Source organism: Agelaius phoeniceus, assembly GCF_051311805.1.
Source record: "Agelaius phoeniceus isolate bAgePho1 chromosome W unlocalized genomic scaffold, bAgePho1.hap1 SUPER_W_unloc_2, whole genome shotgun sequence".
Lineage (NCBI taxonomy): Eukaryota > Metazoa > Chordata > Aves > Passeriformes > Icteridae > Agelaius > Agelaius phoeniceus.
Window position 1 is genome coordinate 7840651 of NW_027509867.1, and position 18957 is coordinate 7859607.

At 53.9% G+C, this 18957-nt stretch overlaps 1 protein-coding gene across 1 annotated transcript; it reads left to right on the forward strand.

Moving 5' to 3' along the window:
- Positions 1–1291: 1291 nt before the first annotated feature.
- LOC143692697 (serine/threonine-protein kinase pim-1-like) lies at positions 1292–3814 on the forward strand (the record flags this gene model as incomplete). The annotated part of the gene is made up of 5 exons (XM_077172940.1): positions 1292–1930; positions 2053–2103; positions 2308–2674; positions 3289–3465; positions 3708–3814. Coding segments are annotated over 5 exons (1341 nt in total), but the record flags the coding sequence as incomplete, so codon positions are not given.
- Positions 3815–18957: the final 15143 nt, after the last annotated feature.

An 18957-nucleotide genomic window follows, 5' to 3' on the forward strand; every position in this document is an offset into this window, starting at 1 on the left:
GGAGTGCTTCTGAGACAGAGGAGAAATTCTCCAGAGTAGAAATCCATTTTGATTTAGGTGAAATGTACATCTTTGAGTCTGTGGTTAGAAAACATAGCTATGTAGCCTGACTGCAAAGCCTAGGCTCAGGGAAACTGATTCAGTGAAGGACAGAGATAAGGGGGGGATGAGACAGAGGGTGATAAAGAGACACAGAGAGACTGCTGTGAAAGCACGTCAACCTCACCTAAGAATTCTTTCTGATAAAGAAGAACTAGTGGCAAATGTCATGCGAAATTTGTAAAAATGAATATGTATGAACCTATTGTGAAATTGTATGGATATGTATTTAGGAGGAGGATAAAAAGGGACCTGAAGTTCCCAGAGGTACGCATGCCTTTTAAGGAGAGTAATCTCCGCATGCATCCAGCGCTGTAATAATAAATATGCCGGGTTTACAACTTACACAAAGTTGTGGAGTTTTTGGCTATCTCTGCAAAACAGACCCTTTTGGATGTTTCCTCCCAAAATTTGCCCTAAGCAGTCATGAAAATTTCACCAGTGGCATAATTTCCTGCTGGCAAATCTTGTGACAGAAGCTTGACCTTGTTCTCCATGAGACATTCTTGGGAAGAGAGACAGGAGAAGATTCCTGGAAAACTGAAACAGCTTTCCAGAAGGGAAATGAAAATGAAAGAAACAATCCAAGATGTTTTCCTCTATTTATTTCTATGCTCCCCTTTTCCATGTTGCACTACTTCTCCATCCCAGGAATTCCAGATGCACCACACCTCTAAGATCGGTAACTTAGTGATTTTTAGACACTCAAAAATACCATGAGCCACACAGAGTTTTCCTTCCCCTGGTTTTACTGGAAGGCAAGACTGGAGATGTAAGTGCAGTGCTGGGGTCAGGTAGGAATCCTACAGCAAGGGAAGGTGGCCCAACAGTGTTTGAGCCTCAGCCAGGCCAATGCAGAGCAGCAAGCGAGGGGATTGCTGTGCCAGTGTGCAGGAGTGAGGGCTCTGCATCTGGGCTCACCGCTGCAAAGTTCCCGTGTTTGGACAGACTCAGGGGCTGTGCCCGGGGCGCGCGGGGCTCGAACGTGGGGCTCGTGGGGCGAGCGGGGAACGGACACGGGGACGAACGGCCCCGGTGCTTCAGTTGCAGCGGCGGCAGCGGCGGCAGCAGCAGCGACAGCAGAAAACCAGATATTTTAGATCTTTCTTTCTTTCTTTCTTTCTTTCTCTTTATCTTTTTGTTTCTCTTTCTCTCCCTTTCCCGCGGTCGGGCACCCTTGTCTCGGGGTCCCTTGCCCGGCGTCCCTCTCCTCTCCCCGCCTCCCTCTCCCCTGCCGGGCCGGGCCATGCCCCCGGCCCGCCCCCGGCCCCGGGCGGGGCTGCCCCGTGCCCGGCCTCGGACGTCCCGCCGCGCTCTCGCCTCCGCCCGGCTCTGGCCGTACTGGCGGTGGCGCTGCTGGGCGGGCGTCAGTGCCTGGTGCGGGGGCGGCATCGCCGCCCTTCGGCTCCGCCTGGCCCGAGCCCGGCCCCGGCTCCGGCCCCGACGTGAAGTCCCGTCCCGATCCCGGCCTCGGCCGCAGCCCCGGCCCCGGCCCCGTCCCCGACTCCTCCCGGGACCCGTGGAGGACACAGGCGGCGCTGCCGCTGCCGCTGCCTCCGCTGCGGCTTCCCCGGTCCGAGCCCCGCCACTCGGCAGCGCGGCCGACGGCCCCGAGCCGCCGGGGCCCGGGGCGGGTGGGGATGCCCGGCCCGGGCCGCTCGGGGGGCGCTCGGGGGCCGTTGCTGGCCCCAGGCCGAGCGCTGACAGCCGCGTCTCGCCCGCAGGGAAGGTGCAGGAGGCCTTGCAGGAGCGGTACCGAGTGGGTTCGCTGCTGGGGCGCGGCGGCTTCGGCAGCGTCTGCTCGGGGACGCGGCTCTCGGACGGCGCCCCCGTGAGCGGCGGGGCCGGCGACGGGCGGAGGGGGAGGAGGAAGAGGAAGAGGAGGAGGAGGAGAAGGTCGGGGCTGGGCAGGACGGGCGGCGAGCTCAGCCCGCTGCTCTCCCTCGCTCGCAGGTGGCCATCAAACGCGTGCCGCGGGATCGCATCCGGCACTGGGGCGAGCTGGTGAGTGAGCGGAGCCAGCCGCAGCAGCCGGGCCGGGCCGGGCGGCGAGGAGCCGGGGCCCGGCAGGGTGGGAGCCGCCGGGAGCCCTGCGGGGAGAGCGGGCGTGGGCTGAGCGGGGCGTGCAGAGCATCCTGGGCTGGCTGAGGGCTCCTCGAGCCCCGGCACGGCCTCAGCCCCACTGACGGCACCGCGCTCCTCCCGCAGCCCGACGGCAGCAGCGCGCCGCTGGAGATCGTGCTGCTGGCCAAGGTGTCCCGTGGCTGTGCCGCTGTCATTCAGCTCCTGGAATGGCTCGAGCTCCCCGACAGCTTCGTGCTGGTGCTGGAGCGTCCGGAGCGGTGCCAGGAGCTCTCGGGTTTCCTGGCGGAGCGGGGGTTCCTGCCGGAGGAGGAGGCGCGGGCGCTGTTCCGCCAGGTGCTGGAGGCCGTGCGGCACTGCACCGCCTGCGGGGTCCTGCACAGGGACATCAAGCCCGAGAACATCCTGCTCGACCTGGCCAGCGGGCAGCTGAAACTCATCGACTTTGGCTGTGGCGCCTTCCTCCAAGACACAGCCTACACCCAGTTTGCAGGTGAGCCCTCCAGGGGATGCTCCTGGGCATCTCATGGCCCAGCCTGGGTGCAGCACCAGGGCTTTCCCCTATTGCAGCCGGGATGGGATTGATGCTGGAGCCGAGTTGATTTGGGTGGGGTGTGAGGGGGGCCAGCTGCCAGCCCTGCCGACAGCCTTCAGCACCCACTGTGGCCTGGGCTGGGGCTGGAGCTGGGGCAGCCAGCCCAACACAAACCCCCATGGGGGTAGCAGAGAGGGGGGTCTGACCCCGTGCCCCGGATGGTTTGGTGTGCAGGCGAGGAAGGGCTTGGACTAGTCCGCTCCCCTTGTTTGCCTTGGCTTATTAACATTTTTGGGGGCCATGCAAATGGGGAGGAGAGTGGGTTTTCTCCACCACTGGGTGGGTTTCTCCTTTGTGTGTCATGGTTGGGCCTTCCCAGGGTTTCTGCTGCCCTCTTCCAGCACCAGTGGCTTCTTTTCCAGCCCCGAGTTTGTACACAAGTCCCAGGTGCTGGCGAGAGGGCAGCGCTCACCCCGTGTGCCTCTGGGGCAGCCCCCACATGGCCAGGGATGCTGGGGCCGGGCTCTGGGAGCAGCAGCATCCCCCTGCTGAGCTGTGTCTGTGTTCCACAGGAACCCTGTCCTACAGCCCACCAGAGTGGATCCAGCACCAACGCTACCACGGCGAGGCAGCGACGATCTGGTCCCTGGGCCTCCTGCTGTGCCACCTGGTCATGGGCAAGCACCCGTTCAGGAGGGGCCAGGAGATCATCTGGGGGCGGATCTTGTTCCCACGATGGCTCTCTCAAGGTGGATCCTCATCTCTGGGCATGGGGGGAATCCCAGTGCTGGGAGACAGCATCGGGCTCGTGGGCATCCCGCTCTGGCAGCTGCTGAGGAGGTGGCACAGGTCCTGCTCTCCTGCTCTCCTCCAAACACAGCATCCATGGGGAAGTTTAGGCCCAGCTCTGGGCACACCCAGCATGGCCTGGGCACAGGAACAGGGGGGCAACTTCTCCAACTGACTGGTGATTTCTGGTTTCTCTCCCCAGAGTGCCAGGATATCATTAAGAGGTGTTTGTCCATGCAACCCTCGGACAGGCCATCCTTAGAAGAGCTTTTCTGCCATCCTTGGGTGCAGGGTGTTCCTCTGCCCTAGAAGATGGGAGAGATCCACGTGCACAGTTGGATCCAGGGGCCTGGCAGGTACCAGCTCCACACATCTCTTGGCACTCAGTGGCAAAGCAAACCAGGCTGGTTTTGTGCTGCCTGTAGCTCTGAGCAGGGGTCAGCAGAAGGGAACACGCAGCTCTTGGGCTGGAGCTGAGCTGGAGACCTGGTGTGGCAAGCACTGGTGGCCACCATCCCCCCTGGTTTGGTTTGTCTGGTTCATGGCTGGCTGGGGCCCTGGGCAGAGCCCTGATAGCCTGGTCTGGCCCCAGGGAAGGAGAAGGAGCCCCTGGAGAAGCTGTACCAGGTGGGGCTGCTGCCGGAGACAACAAGGAAAACCTCAAGGGTGACAATCTCTTCCTCGGCCTGGCCAGCTGAAGATGATGGACTTGGATTCTGGCACCTTCTTCAAAGCCAGGCTCCAGGCCCAATTTGCAGGTGAGTCCACAGGCAGGGGGATGCTCCCAGATCTTGGCCTGGCACGGCCTGGCCGGGCACCAAAGGTTCCCCCTTTGCTGGGGCAGATGCAATGAATTCTTCAGTGGCTGCCCAGCTGCTTTTTGGCTCTGGGCAGCTGCTGAGGGCTGGATGTGCCGTGGCTGGCTGCAGGCTGGGCACATGTCCTGCCCTCCTGCTCTGCTGCCAAAGGCAGCAGGGATGGGCAGCTCTGGGCACAGCTCTGGGCACAGCCAGCACGGCCTGGGCCCCGCAGGCCTTGGCACAAGGGCACAGGAGCCCTCAGCTGACGGGCGGTTTCTGCTTTCTCTCCTTGCAGCCGGGCTCTGCGGCTGCTGAGGCTGCTCTGGGCTCTGCCAGGGCTCTGCTGGGCTCAGCCCTGGGCCCAGCTGGGCTGGCTCTGCCCTCACATTGCTCTCACAGCTCTGCATCAGACGAGCCCGTTGCGAGCACAGCGCCTGAGCTTTCTGCTTTGGCAGCTGAGTGAGACTCTGCTGCAGGCCCAGAGATTGCAGCTGGGGACACACATCCAATTGGCAAGGACCCAAACTCTCCACAGTCCCAGCTGAACGCCTGGATCTGCACAGGCTGTTTCGTCTGTCCCATTCTTCCTTCTTGATTGGCTGGAATTGTGCAGTTGCACTTTCTTCCTCCTCTAGCAGTGCCACGAGTGGGCCAAAGCTGGCGAGTGGGCCGTGCTCCTGAGGCAGTGCAGTCTGGAGCTGGTGGATGGAGAATTGCCCTTCTGCCCTGCCAAACCAGAGCAAAATCCTGCAAATGGGACTTGGTGTCTTTAGAAATCCCTGACAGTTTCAATGGGAATGTGCAGCTTATTCACAGGGTGAGAAGGAAGGGCATCTTCTAAAGGATTTTGGGTTTGACAGCGTTTCCATTCCCAGTCCTGCTTGGAGCTGGCAGGGCACAAAGCAATTTCCTCTTGCATTGCCCACTATTTAACAATGTTGGAAAAAACCTGAAAATCTTTTAAAAAAAGGGTGCTGAAGTCAGTAAGATGGATCCATGGCATCAGCACATTTACAATGTAAATAACTGAGTTCTCTTTTTCAAAAGTTCATTTACCTCTTAATGCAAAGAATGTAACTTTGCATTTATGTTTTGTTTTTTTCACTAACATTATGTTAGTGAATTAAAAAATATTTTTTCTCTAAAACTTGGATTTTATTCTTATCTTCTAAAATTTACCTATTTTTTTCCTTTAAATAGAAAACATGTCCTATCAAAGGAATGTCCCTTGCTCCTGGTTCCCGTGTGGAGCAGCTCCCTTCCTGCTGGCTGAGCTGCTCAGGCAGAGCCCGGCAGCTCCTGGCCCTGCAGAGCTGAGGCTTTTCCCCGTTGCTGGGCACAGCCTGATGGAGCAGCACTGCTGAACACGGGCACACAGAGGGACCAGGAGCAGCTGCCTTTGCCCACCTGAGGCTCCAGGGCCCAAACTCTGAGCAGCCAGGGCTGGAAGAGACTGGCAGCATCTGATCCCTGACTCTGGGCCAGGGCTGCACAAATGACCCCGCAGCAGCAGCAGCAGCAGCAGCAGCAGCAGCAGCAGCAGCAGCAGCAGCAGCAGATGGAGCTGACTTTCAGCACAGCCCCTGCCCCTGTTCCCTCCCGTGTGCAGCGGTGTCACAGCAGCCTGAGGCACCTGGGAGCCCCCAGTGCCAGCAGGGACTTGAGATGGCAGCCCTGGGCTCCTGGAGGCTGTGCAAGGAACGGAGCTGGGCACTCCCTGTCCATGGGGAGCTTACAGATGGAAAAGGCTGCTGTGCCCAGGCAGCTGCAAGGGCACAGAAAGGAGGCTCTGGAGCACTGGATCTGTGCCAGTGCCACAGTCCTGGGCAGCAGCCTGCCAGCCCTGGGGGAACAGAGGGCACAGCACGAGGGACAGAAGCAGGCAAGGGCAGAGACTGGAGAGAGCCAGAGCCAGGAGCAGGAACAGCTGCTCCATTGCACTCTTGGAGAAAGCTCTTGGCTGGTTCCAAGTGCTGAAAGGCCTGAAGGGCAGAGAGGAGGCCACAGCAAACAATGCTCCTGTTTGCACAGCCTCCCCTCTCCGTGTCCCAGAAGGAATTGCATGGACTGTGCTCTTCTCTCCGAGTCGTCTCGTTCAGCATGAGCAGCTCAGCACCAGGAGCTGAAGGAGCTGAAGCCTCAGGCCACAGGAGCTGGGCAAGAGGAGACTTTCTGAGCAAATGAATGCTGCTAACATGGACCCAGCTGAATGCAGTGGATAGAATCATGGAATCACAGAATCCTTTCTCTTGGAAAAGCCCTCTGAGCTCACCCAGTGCAGCCGCTCACCCAGCAGTGCCAAGCCCAGCACTAAACCACGTCCCTGAAGTGCCAAGGCCTGGACAGCAGCCCTGAGTGAGGCCTGAACAGCAGGCCCTGAGCCAAAGGTGGCCTCTGGATGAACCTTCCAAGCAAAGGTTATCTTTGTATCTGCTCCCTGATGAAATGTGCATGGTCATTAGCACTGTGATAGATGTAGCCACTCCTTAGTGAAACATGTATTGACCTTTGTGTATTTAGAAGCCAGACCAGGCCATGAAATCTGACATCTGGCCTTGTTTGGGGCTGAATGGTCAAAGTCACCTCCCTTGGTTCCTCCTGGGGCCCTGGCCAGGCTTTGGGAGGGAGCCAAGAGGAGGATGAAACCAGATGTTGGCACACTAGCAGTGCTGTCAGTTTGTCCATTCAGCACTGTCAGAGCTGGGCCCTCTCCCAGCGGGGTTGGAGCCTCAGCTGGGGCTGGAGGCACCTGCAGGAATTGCCAGTGCCCAGGAGTGGCTCTGCAGCCCTTGGCTGTGACAGCTTCCCCAGCTGCTGTGTGGGTCTGGGGGATGGTAAAGGCTGAGGGTAACTGGGGCTGGATCTTTCTCAATCACTGCAGGCAATCTTTGGTGGGGATGGTTGGGTGCATTGCTGAGCTGCTCCTGTTGTGATTCTTTGCTGCTTTGAGCTGCAGGAAATGACACTGATTCCTCCAGTTGGTGTCTGTGTCTTTGGTGCTGACCCTGCCCACTGGTAAAACAAAACTGGCACAGTCTGGCCAGATCCCAACAAAATGTCACTTGTTCAGTGTAAATGTGAGGAATCAGTGCCATCAGAAATTCCCAGATGGGAAGCCCTTCCCTGGAGTTCCCTGGCTCTGGAGTGGGCTGAGGTCGGAGCCCCGTGGGAGCAGTGGGGCAGTCGGGTAAAAGAGGCTGCACCCCTGGATGGCTTCAAATGCATCCAAAAATTGCACATGGAAAAGGAAAAGAACTTGTGGGTTTGGGAAGACGTGGGAGAACTTTGTTAATGACACTTTGGAAACAGCACCAACAGAAGGAAAAATTGTTGTTGTCACTCCCACACGGAGTGACAGAAGGTTTTAATCTTGAGCTCAGGTTCATTTGTGCTAGTGATATAATGAGAGTAGTAATAATAATAATAATAAATTAATTGTAATAGTTATATATAACACAATAATTTGTATTTGTATCTATGTAATTAGAAATTGATACTATTAAATAAGGCTGACAGTACTAATATGTCAGCTTTAGCTGCTCACTGTGACACTAAATACTCTACAGAAAAGGACTGGCCAAGACTCAAATATCAGTGGTAAACTTTGTGAACTCTATACAAGGCATAAAGGAGGAAGGGATGAAATTGGCTATTTCTATAGGATTTGCTGATACTGTGATGCAGAGTGCTTTTTCTATTACTGTGAGAAATGCAGTGATTAAGACTGCTGGGTTTTTCATATCCCAGACAAACCACAAGCTGCAGGATTGGTTGAATGGGTGAAGGGGTTGTTAAAAGAGGAGCTGAAAAAATGAGGAGATGGGAACCTTTGCCCATGGAGAACCCATCTCCCAGATGTGCTCCATGCCCTTAACAATGGCCCAATGGGGAAATGGAAACCCCCTGGCTGTGCATGGCTGCACCCAATTTACATTAATGAACTACATCAATTATTAGAAGAAGAAAGAAGTGATGCTGTTAAAATATCCAACAGCACATCCTGCGAGCTCCAACAAACACAAATGGGGCTCTGCAGAACTGCACGGCCTTGGATTATCTGCTTGCTGGCCAGGGAGGATCCTGGGCTATACCAGGACAGGAATGTTGCAGGAATGTCTGTCAGTGCTGGGTTTGAGGTCCAGCAATCAGGAATCACCTCAATAGAAAGATCAGTAGAAGAGAGGCAGAAAGAAGAAAATTCCTCATGGTGGGATTGGCTCCCAAATTGGAGGCTGCTGTGAAGTGCATTTGTGGCAGTCACTGCAATCATTGCATTTTGAGCACTTGGTGTGTTATGATTCCATGTTGGAGTTGTTGTGACACCTTGTGCTGGAAATGGAGTACTTGGAGTTGTCTGAAAAGAGACACAGTCTCAAGGAAAAAAGGGGCCTTTGATAAAGGACAGAGAATAGCAACTAATTAGGTATGTTTTAAAAGGAATTAAAATTATAGCTCTGAGTAATGAACTTGAGCAGCACTTAACTGAAGAACAAGAGGTCATGCCTTTGTGCCTAATACCTAAATTTAAACTGTGTTATTGCAATTGTTCTGAAGGTTGCAGTTCATCTGTAGGTCAAAGCACTGAGTGAAGCACTGAGGCCTCACCAGGCCCTGAGTGAGGCCTGAACAACAGGCCCTGAGGCAAAGCTGAGCTCCAGATGAACCTTCCAACCAAAGGTAATATTTGTATCCACTCATCAATGAATCATTATTTGCAATATGATCTCTGTATGTGTTCATTGGTGAAATATGGATTTACATTCCTGTATTTAGAAAGCAGGCCAGATCCCATCTGGCTTTGTTTGAGGCTGTGGGATCAAAGTCACCTCCCTTGGTTCCTCTTTGAGCCCTGGCCAGGCTTTGGGAGAAGCCAGTCAGGAGAATGAAACCAGATGTTCCCACACTAGCAGTGGTGTCAGCTTGTTTGTTTAACAGTGTAAAAGCTGGGCCCTCTCACAGTGAGGTTGGAGCCTCATTGTCTGCAAAGGTGGGTGCACCTGCAGGAATTCCCAGTGTCCACGAGTGGCTCTCCAGTCCTTGGCTGTGAAAGGGTTAAAAGCACTGTGCCCAGGCATACCTGGGCAAGAATAAGAGACACTGCACCCAATATGGAAGCTTGCAAAAATTCAGCCACAAGCTCAAGACACAAGATGAAAATTGGCAAGAAACAGGGAACAAAACTGGCAGAAATGAAGGACAGAGCTTGCTAAAACCAGTGAAGAAATTGCTCAAACAGCCGACAAGAGACTGTGCATGCCTGGAGGAGAAAGGTGCAAAGGGCACGGCGATGAAGACGTCCAGCCTTCATCAGGAGACCCCCGAGGAAGACGCGGAGCCTTCCTCAGTGCCAGCACCAGTGCGCGCTGCGCCTGTGCCTGGCGCATGCTAATGATGGTAATGAGTGCTGAGAGATCGTTTGCATAACCACACCTTTTCTAAGGAAAACCATGGATGTGCATAGAGTATAACCATCCATTGTAATCTCTGTGTGCTGTGTGCTGTCAGGAGGAGATATCCCCGCACACCCGGCGCTGAATAAAGCAAATCCCCCTCCCTGGGCTTTGTCTGGGAAGTGTCTCTGGGCCCCGCTTGGGGCCATCCACGTCCATGGGGTTCTGTCAAGTCCCAGAGGAACCTTGGTGCCACGTTGCTCCCCAGCCTCACAGTGCTCCCCTGCTGCCATGAGGTCCCTCCCTGTGTGACACCCTGCAGCCCTGGCTCCATCAGGGTCTCTGGGGTTCCTTGGTGCACGCCTTTCTCCCATCTGAGCCTTGCTCCCATGGGTTCCATGGACTGACAGTGGCCCTCTGCATTCCATGGGCCCAGCTAGATCACAGCAGAGCCTGGCTTTCATCAGGTTCTGATACCTGTTCTGCCAGCTGACAGGGCTGATTTAAAGAGCACAGAAACCAATGGGAAGAATGGTCTTATTTTACTGTGAGTGTTAAGGCAACACAAAAGTAAAATTCTACATTCAATAAAACTACGTCCTTGGCTTTAGCAACAAGCAAAAAGAAGCAAGGTAATACACCTAATCATTATTACAGGAGAGAAAGGATAGGGACTGAGAAAGACACATCCCCAATTGCCTAAACACTTTGCCATCACGCAGAGTCTGCAGTCGCTGGGGAGCCCCATTTCACAGCGAGGACCTGGAGAACTCTTGCAAGCACTTGGGAAAATCCCACGTGGTGCATCCACCCGTAGGTGAGGTCTCCAAATTTGCTCCAAAAGTGGGTCCAGGTTTTTAGCCCCAAATCAGCAAGTCAAAAGAACTGGATTATATTTTTAGTCCATGAACTCCTGGGTCTCCTGGCACTTTTGCTGACCAGGAGGACCCATGGCTTGGCCAGAGCCCAGTCCCTGGCTTGGAGGGTTTCCCCTAAAATATCCTACAAGCCTCTATTCATGTCAGTTGGGAAAATTTCTTGGAGTGACACATTTCTTGCAGGTAACTACACAAGATTATGTGAAAGTCTCCAAAGCAGCTGGCTTGGTGTTAAACAGCTGCAGAAGCACCTTGGTCATCTATTTTTAGTTAACTAAAACTGATGGTGTTAGTCACATAATGCCCAGGGTTTGTCCTGTAAGCCAGCTCTGGCTGAGGGCTGCCCCTCAGGCCTGAGCACATCAGCAGCTGAAGTGACCACGACTGGGAATGGCAAAAACACCCCCTGGGACTGGCCCAGAGGCCCTGGGACTCCCTGGCATGGATCACCTCAGGAGACAGGATTTCAGGGAGCCCAAAGGACTTTTGGGAGAGCTGCTGTGGACACAGAGGGAATGGCACAGCTGGATCCCTTGCCTGGGCTCCCAGAGGACCCTTCTGCTGTGGTGCCGAGGGTGGAGGAGCAGCAGGTACCCATGGCCACCCCAAAGCAGGGCCCCGTTGGCAACACGGCCCCGACCGGGGCTGCGGGACCCCATCCCTGGGATGAGTCAGGAGCTGCAGAGCTGGGAGTGCTCAGCCAGAGCCTTCAGCAGCCCCACACGGCCAGAGCGTGAGCCCAGTGGGGAGTGGGCACTGACAGGGACTGTGGGGCCTGAACCAAGGCCCAGCCCCACTGAGAGCGGCTGTGCCGGACACGCTGCAGCTCCAGGAGCAGCTGGAGCCCCAGGCAGCCAAGGGGTGCCACCATGGATGTTCCTTTCTTCCCCTCAGAAAGGACACTGGGAAGCTGGGGAAGTGTCAGTGAAAGGAGCAGGGATGGTGGGAGCTGTGGAACAGCACTGACACGAGAAACCCAAACTCTCCTGAGAAAGGAGGGCAGAAATCCCTGGTGTCCAGCATCCTGCCAGAGAAACACATTCCCAGAATTACCAACATAAAGCCATCCTCCAATTCTCTGGATTGTGCTGCTCCTGACCCACTAACACCTTCCCCCCAGAGTGAAGCTCTGAAGTGGGATTGATGGAGGAAAGCTGAGCCCTGAGCCAGGCCAGGGTCAGTGCCAGGAGCATCCCCTGGCGCTGTTTGACAGCGGCTCTGCAGGAGCTGGGGATGCAAACAGGACAAACCTGAGCATCTCCCACCATCAGATACCTCAGAGCTCACACAGCAACACGGCCGTGGCTCTCCCAAACTGGATTTAGGAATGGCACACCTACTGCAGCCATTGGATCCAGATCAGCCCACATCCCTTTGGGACTGTTATAAATGAGAAACTTGACAAGGCCAATATTCAAGCACAAACCAGTGCCAGCAGTGAGCGGGGCCCGGTGTTTCAGGACTGGTTCCTATGGGAAACATCCCGCTTCCCATGGCAGACATCCCGCTCCAGTCAGGCCAGCACCCCTGGGTTAGAATTTGAAGGGTCTCAGTCTCAGTCCTTGGGGAGGGCTTCAAGCTCCGTCCTTGACAGCACTTGTGAGGCATGTTATGAATAAGAAGCTTGACTAGGCCAATATTCAAGCATCAATCAATTTATTAATTAATATGGTAAAGTATGAGCAATACAGCGCTGGGTACAGTGGGGGAAGTTTTCCCTCCAACTGCACCCTGATAATTGAGCGTTACAGGTATTTATAGGGATACTCATCAGTTTTTTTCAACAGTTACTATTTCCAATTTTTACTCATCAGCAATTTTTATTCCAAATTATTACATTACAATTCTATACACTATTGTGATTTTAATTTCTCAGGATGTATTTTCAAAGGAGTATCCCCAGATGCTGATGGTCCAGTTTCCGAAAGAAGAAAGACGAATCCCATCTGGTGGAGTCCAGCTCCCCAGATGTGTCCACCTTTTAATTGCAGAGACTATAAATCTCATAACAGTGATGTCCAACTTCCCTGTGGTTGAAACCATAAATCTTTGAGGTGATGTTCATCTTCCTTTCTCAAATTGTTTTTCTCTGCTTCAATAAGGTGTGAGATAAGCATATTTCCTATATATGTGTTCCAAAGCTATAGTTTCAAGGATACAAGTAATGTTCTAAAATTATACTTCAAAATGTTATTATTGCAGAGCTTTTTTATGGATTAAATAGAAGCAAAAAGCAACATCCTTAACACCTTAATTCCAATGCTCTTAAATCAACCAGGGTTAATTGCAAACAAAAGATAGGGTCAAAGGCCTTTTTCCATGCTTTGTTTTCCTCAGTTATTATTCGAATTCGCAACTATCCCATTGTCGATGTCCACACATTTTGCATTCGCAAGTACACACTTGGCCTGTTTGTACCTGACACGAAACACAGCTTTGCATCTCACAGGCAGATGAGGGATCTTTGGACCGTCTTTTACAGACTGACATCCCAAAACATAAAAATAATCATGCATTTCCTCTTAAAAATAAAATTTACTGAATTAATAAAATTATAATTATTTTTCTTATTTATATAAGTTATACTATATCTGTATTACCAAATTTGAATGTTTATATTAAAAATTCATACCTTTTTAGCAAGCAAAAAATTTATTGGTCATTGGTTCTAAGGAACACAATTCCCTTCATTAATTCATTGACCAGTGTGGCTATTGATTTCTCCTTCTTTATGCTAATTAGTCCCATTTTAAATCTTTTTGTCATCTTTTTTATCATTTTCACAGACAGGGTAAAAGGGGCCACTTTGGGGTCCAGGGAGAACTTTCTGGGGCACATTTGGGGCAGTTCTGGGTCTGCAGAGGGAATTCAGAGAGAACTTGAGGGACTGGAGGACACTTAGGGGAGCTGGGTGGGCACTTGGAGGGGCACTCAGGGATTCCGAGGGACAGTTCGGGGTCCGAGACAGCACTTGGGGGTCCAGGGGGGCCCTTGAAGGTCAGGGAGGGGAATTTGGGGCACTTCGGGGTCCGGGGCAGCACTTTGGGGGCTCTGATGGGGCTCTCTGGGGCGCGGGGGGTGATGGGAGCTGTAGGCATAGGTCTAATACACTTTAACGGGGCCGGGGAGCATCACGGGAGATTGAGGCGCAACTGCAGTAGCTCTCGGTGGAAGCGCGGGGCATGACGGGAGATGAAGTCCCGGCTGGAACAGGTCTGGACGTGCGCCGCGGAGCATGATGGGAGCCGATGTCCCGGAAGTGGCTCGAACACTTTGTTTAGGGGTCCGGGAAGGCACTTGGGGGACACTTTTGCGTCCGAGCCGCGAACTTGAGATCCTCGTGGTAACGTAAACGGTTCGAGAGAAATTGCGGGGAGTTCGGGGAGCTCTACCCAGGCTCTTTAGGGCGTGGGGCACAGCAGGAGTTTTCGGCGCTGGACTGTGTTATGAGGGGTCTGGGGCCGCGGAGGATGAGAGGAGATGAATTCCCAGAAGTGGCTGTACCGGGCATCTGTGGGCTTGGGAGCACTGAGGGGTCCGGGGACGCTTCTGGGGGGTGCCGAATGGGCGCTGAAGGGGGACTGAGGGATCCTGGGGGGTCTGAGGGACACTTAAGGGACAGAGGGGTTGCGGATACCGGGGTTCTGTGGAGCGCGGGGCATGACGGGCGTTGTAGTCCCCGCTACAATGGGGCTCAATTGGCCCGCGGGGCATGACGGGAGTGTAGGCAAAAAGGAAATATGGCGCCCAGCCGAGGACCGCCTTCGAGGCCCCTTTCCAGGCACTGATTGGCTGCGGGTGGTGATGGGCGGAAGCCTCGGCAAATGGGATGCGGTGGAGGCGGGAACAGCCCATTCAACCTCTCCAGTCCCTCCCAGTACAGCGCAGTTCATCCCAAGTACAGCCCAGTTCATCCCCAGTACTACCCCAGTACAACCCCAGTGCCCCTCCAATCCCTCCCAGGACAGCCCAGTAAAACCCCAGTTCCTCCCCAGTCCCTCCCAGTACACCTGAGTGTACATTCCCTGTCCCTTCCAGTTCCCACCCAATGTCATCCACAGGATGCCCCAGTGTCTCCCAGTCTTCCCCCAATGTTCCCTGTGTCCCTAGTATGTCCCAGTCCTCCCCAGTGTCACTCCCAGTATGTCCCAGTGTCTCCCACAGCGCTCCCAGTGTTCCCCAGTATGTCCCAGTCCCCCCCCAGTGTTTCCAAGGTCAGTTTAATTTCTCTCGGTGCCTGTGGCAGCCAAACCCAGCAGTGGGGTCAGTGCAGTGCCCATGGCCACAGCCCCTTGCAGTGGCCCAGTGCAGCTTGGGCTGATGATCCACCCTCACAGCCGGCCCAGGGCAGCTCTGCAGTGGCTTTGGTGGCACCTGGGGCTGGCACACACCTGAGCAGTGTGTCTGTTTGCACTGGGGAAACTCAGGAGTTTGAGATTGCTGCAAAAAGCACAAAAAGGGAAAACTCTTCTTATGCTGGGTGCAGCCAGCTCTCCAAGCACAGCAGCTCCCAGGGCAGTGAGGACAGACAGGATGGGGCTGGGCAATGTGGAGCAAGGTTGTCCACGCTGGGTCAGAGCTCCAGGCACAGCTTCTGTGAGCAGGCCAGGGCTGCTGAGGAGAGACCCTGGGTCAATATCAATCACAGAATGCTGCAATCACCTCTGCTCTAAAGAGAAATTTAATAAAAGACACCCTTTAAAATAGGAATGTGTATTTCTTACAAGTTCTTTGAAATCTTTTTCCATAACTGGACTAGGAAAACTTTAATGACTCTCTCAGGGCTTTGGTGTTGTTTACATCAGACTCAGTCCTTTAGAGCGTCTTAAAAAAAATTGTCAAAAACTCCAAGTCAGTTTCGAACTCCAAATTTTCTTGAAGTTTTAATGGATCCCACTGAGGGACTTGACTGGGAAAATGTCCCCAGGTTCCAGGTAGAGCAGAACACGGGAGGCAGTGATGACCGGTGGGGACAAGCAAGGCAAAGGTATCTCTGATGGTGGAGCCCTGGAAAATGTTAAAAATAGTCTTTGAAAATATTGGGCTTTGTGTTTTCTCAGATCACTGCACCTGCGTAAGCAGTATGATAAAAGATATAATTGTTAGATGTGGTGATTGTTTAGTAATTAAATGTAATTTTTATATAACCATAAGAAGAATCTTGAGAAACTATGTTGGAAATTTAAAGGGGGCTATGTTTAGCTGAAATCTGTGTATACAATAGAACAATATAAGTTTAATAATTAACATGAAAGTTATGTAATGATAGAGTATAAAACACGTTCACCTCGAATGTATGGTCGGAATCAGATTTGGGTGGAAACTACCCCGATTCCCAGAGCTCTTGAATAAAAAGCACTGCATATAATCGCTGATGTGATTATGTGTTTTTGAATGCTAACATCTCTGGTGCTGAGCAAACCTGGATGTGTTCCAGGAATGCAAAGGGCCAAGGCCTGAGCCCCAGCCCCTGGCCAGGCAGATCCTGTCCCTACTCCTTGCTCAGGGCTCTTCCCAGGATGGGCACTGGGATGTGGGGATGGGCAATGCCAAGGGCAGGAGCATGGGGCAGCCCCTGCCAGGCTGCTGAGCAGGGACAAGGAGGCAATGAGGCCCCAGGCCTGCAAGGGTCACTTGTCCCCTCGTGGCCTCAGGCCCAGGGCCAGCAGCCATGGCCAAAGTGCTGCCCAAGTTGGCTCTGGCAGGGCTGTCTTGCAGCTGCTGCCCATCCCTGTGCCCTGTGCAGCCCAGGCTGTCCCACGGTGTCCCTGCCCTGCGCCTCTGTCCCTGCAGGCTGTCGGCCCTGAGCAAGGAGGGAGGGACAGGATCTTCCTGGCCAGGGGCTGGGGCTCAGGCCTTGGTCCTTTGCATTCCTGAAACACATCCAGGTTTGCTCAGCACCAGAGACACCTTTGCCTTGCTTGTGCCCAGCTGCCATCACTGCCTCCCGTGTTCTGCTCAGAGTGGAACCTGGGGACATTTTCCCAGTCATGTCCCTCTCTGGGACCCATTAAAACTTCAAGAAAATTTGGAGTCTAAATTTAAATTTGAGTTCTTGAGAAGTTTTTTCAAGACACTCTAAAGGACTGAGTCTGATGTAAACAACACCAAAGCCCTGAGAGGGTCATTAAAGTTTTCCTAGTCCAGTTATGGAAAAAGATTTCAAAGAACTTGTAAGAAATACACATTCCTATTTTAAAGGGTGTCTTTTATTAAATTTCTCTTTAGAGCAGAGGTGATTGCAGCATTCTGTGATTGATATTGACCCAGGGTCTCTCCTCAGCAGCCCTGGCCTGCTCACAGAAGCTGTGCCTGGAGCTCTGACCCAGCGTGGACAACCTTGCTCCACATTGCCCAGCTCCATCCTGTCTGTCCTCACTGCCCTGGGAGCTGCTGTGCTTGGAGAGCTGGCTGCACCCAGCATAAGAAGAGTTTTCCCTTTTTGTGCTTTTTGCAGCAATCTCAAACTCCTGAGTTTCCCCAGTGCAAACAGACACACTGCTCAGGTGTGTGCCAGCCCCAGGTGCCACCAAAGCCACTGCAGAGCTGCCCTGGGCCGGCTGTGAGGGTGGATCATCAGCCCAAGCTGCACTGGGCCACTGCAAGGGGCTGTGGCCATGGGCACTGCACTGACCCCACTGCTGGGTTTGGCTGCCACAGGCACCGAGAGAAATTAAACTGACCTTGGAAACACTGGGGGGGACTGGGACATACTGGGGAACACTCGGAGCGCTGTGGGAGACACTGGGACATACTGGGAGTGACACTGGGGAGGACTGGGACATACTGGGGACACAGGGAACATTGGGGGAAGACTGGGAGACACTGGGGCATCCTGTGGATGACATTGGGTGGGAACTGGAAGGGACAGGGAATGTACACTCAGGTGTATTGGGAGGGACTTGGCTGTACTGAAGGGACTGGGGAGGAACTGGGGTTTTACTGGGCTGTCCTGGGAGGGATTGGAGGGGCACTGGGGTTGTACTGGAGTAGTACTAGGGATGAACTGGGCTGTACTTGGGATGAACTGCGCTGCACTGTGAGAGGTTGAATGGGCTGTTCCCGCCTCCACCACATCCCATTTGCCGAGGCTTACGCCCATCAGCACCCACAGCCAATCAGCGCCTGGAAAGGGGCCTCGAAGGCGGTCCTCGGCTCGGCGCCATCTTTCCTTTTTGCCTACACTCCCGTCATGCCCCGCGGGCCGATTGAGCCCCATTGGAGCCGGGACTACAACGCCCGTCATGCCCCGCGCTCCACAGAACCCCGGTATCCGCAACCCCTCTGTCCCTTAAGTGTCCCTCAGACCCCCCAGGATCCCTCAGTCCCCCTTCAGCGCCCATTCGGCACCCCCCAGAAGCGTCCCCGGACCCCTCAGTGCTCCCAAGCCCACAGATGCCCGGTACAGCCACTTCTGGGAATTCATCTCCTCTCATCCCCCGCGGCCCCGAGCCCCTCAGAACGTCCCGCGCCGAAATCTCCTGCTGTACCCCGCACCCTAAAGAGCCCGGTTAGAGCTCCCCGAACTCCCCGCAATTTCTCTCGAACCGTTTACGTTACCACGAGGATCTCAAGTCGCGGCTCGGACGCAAAAGTGTCCCCCAAGTGCCTTCCCGGACCCCTAAACAAAGTGTTCGAGCCACTTCCGGGACATCGGCTCCCATCATGCTCCGCGGCGCACGTCCAGACCTGTTCCAGCCGGGACTTCATCTCCCGTCATGCCCCGCGCTTCCACCGAGAGCTACTGCAGTTGCGCCTCAATCTCCCGTGATGCTCCCCGGCCCCGTTAAAGTGTATTAGACCTATGCCTACAGCTCCCATCACCCCCCGCGCCCCAGAGAGCCCCATCAGAGCCCCCAAAGTGCTGCCCCGGACCCCGAAGTGCCCCAAATTCCCCTCCCTGACCTTCAAGGGCCCCCCTGGACCCCCAAGTGCTGTCTCGGACCCCGAACTGTCCCTCGGAATCCCTGAGTGCCCCTCCAAGTGCCCACCCAGCTCCCCCAAGTGTCCTCCAGACCCTCAAGTTCTCTCTGAATTCCCTCTGCAGACCCAGAACTGCCCCAAATGTGCCCCAGAAAGTTCTCCCTGGACCCCAAAGTGGCCCCTTTTACCCTGTCTGTGAAAATGATAAAAAAGATGACAAAAAGATTTAAAATGGGACTAATTAGCATAAAGAAGGAGAAATCAATACCACACTGGTCAATGAATTAATGAAGGGAATTGTGTTCCTTAGAACCAATGACCAATAAATTTTTTGCTTGCTAAAAAGGTATGAATTTTTAATATAAACATTCAAATTTGGTAATACAGATATAGTATAACTTATATAAATAAGAAAAATAATTATAATTTTATTAATTCAGTAAATTTTATTTTTAAGAGGA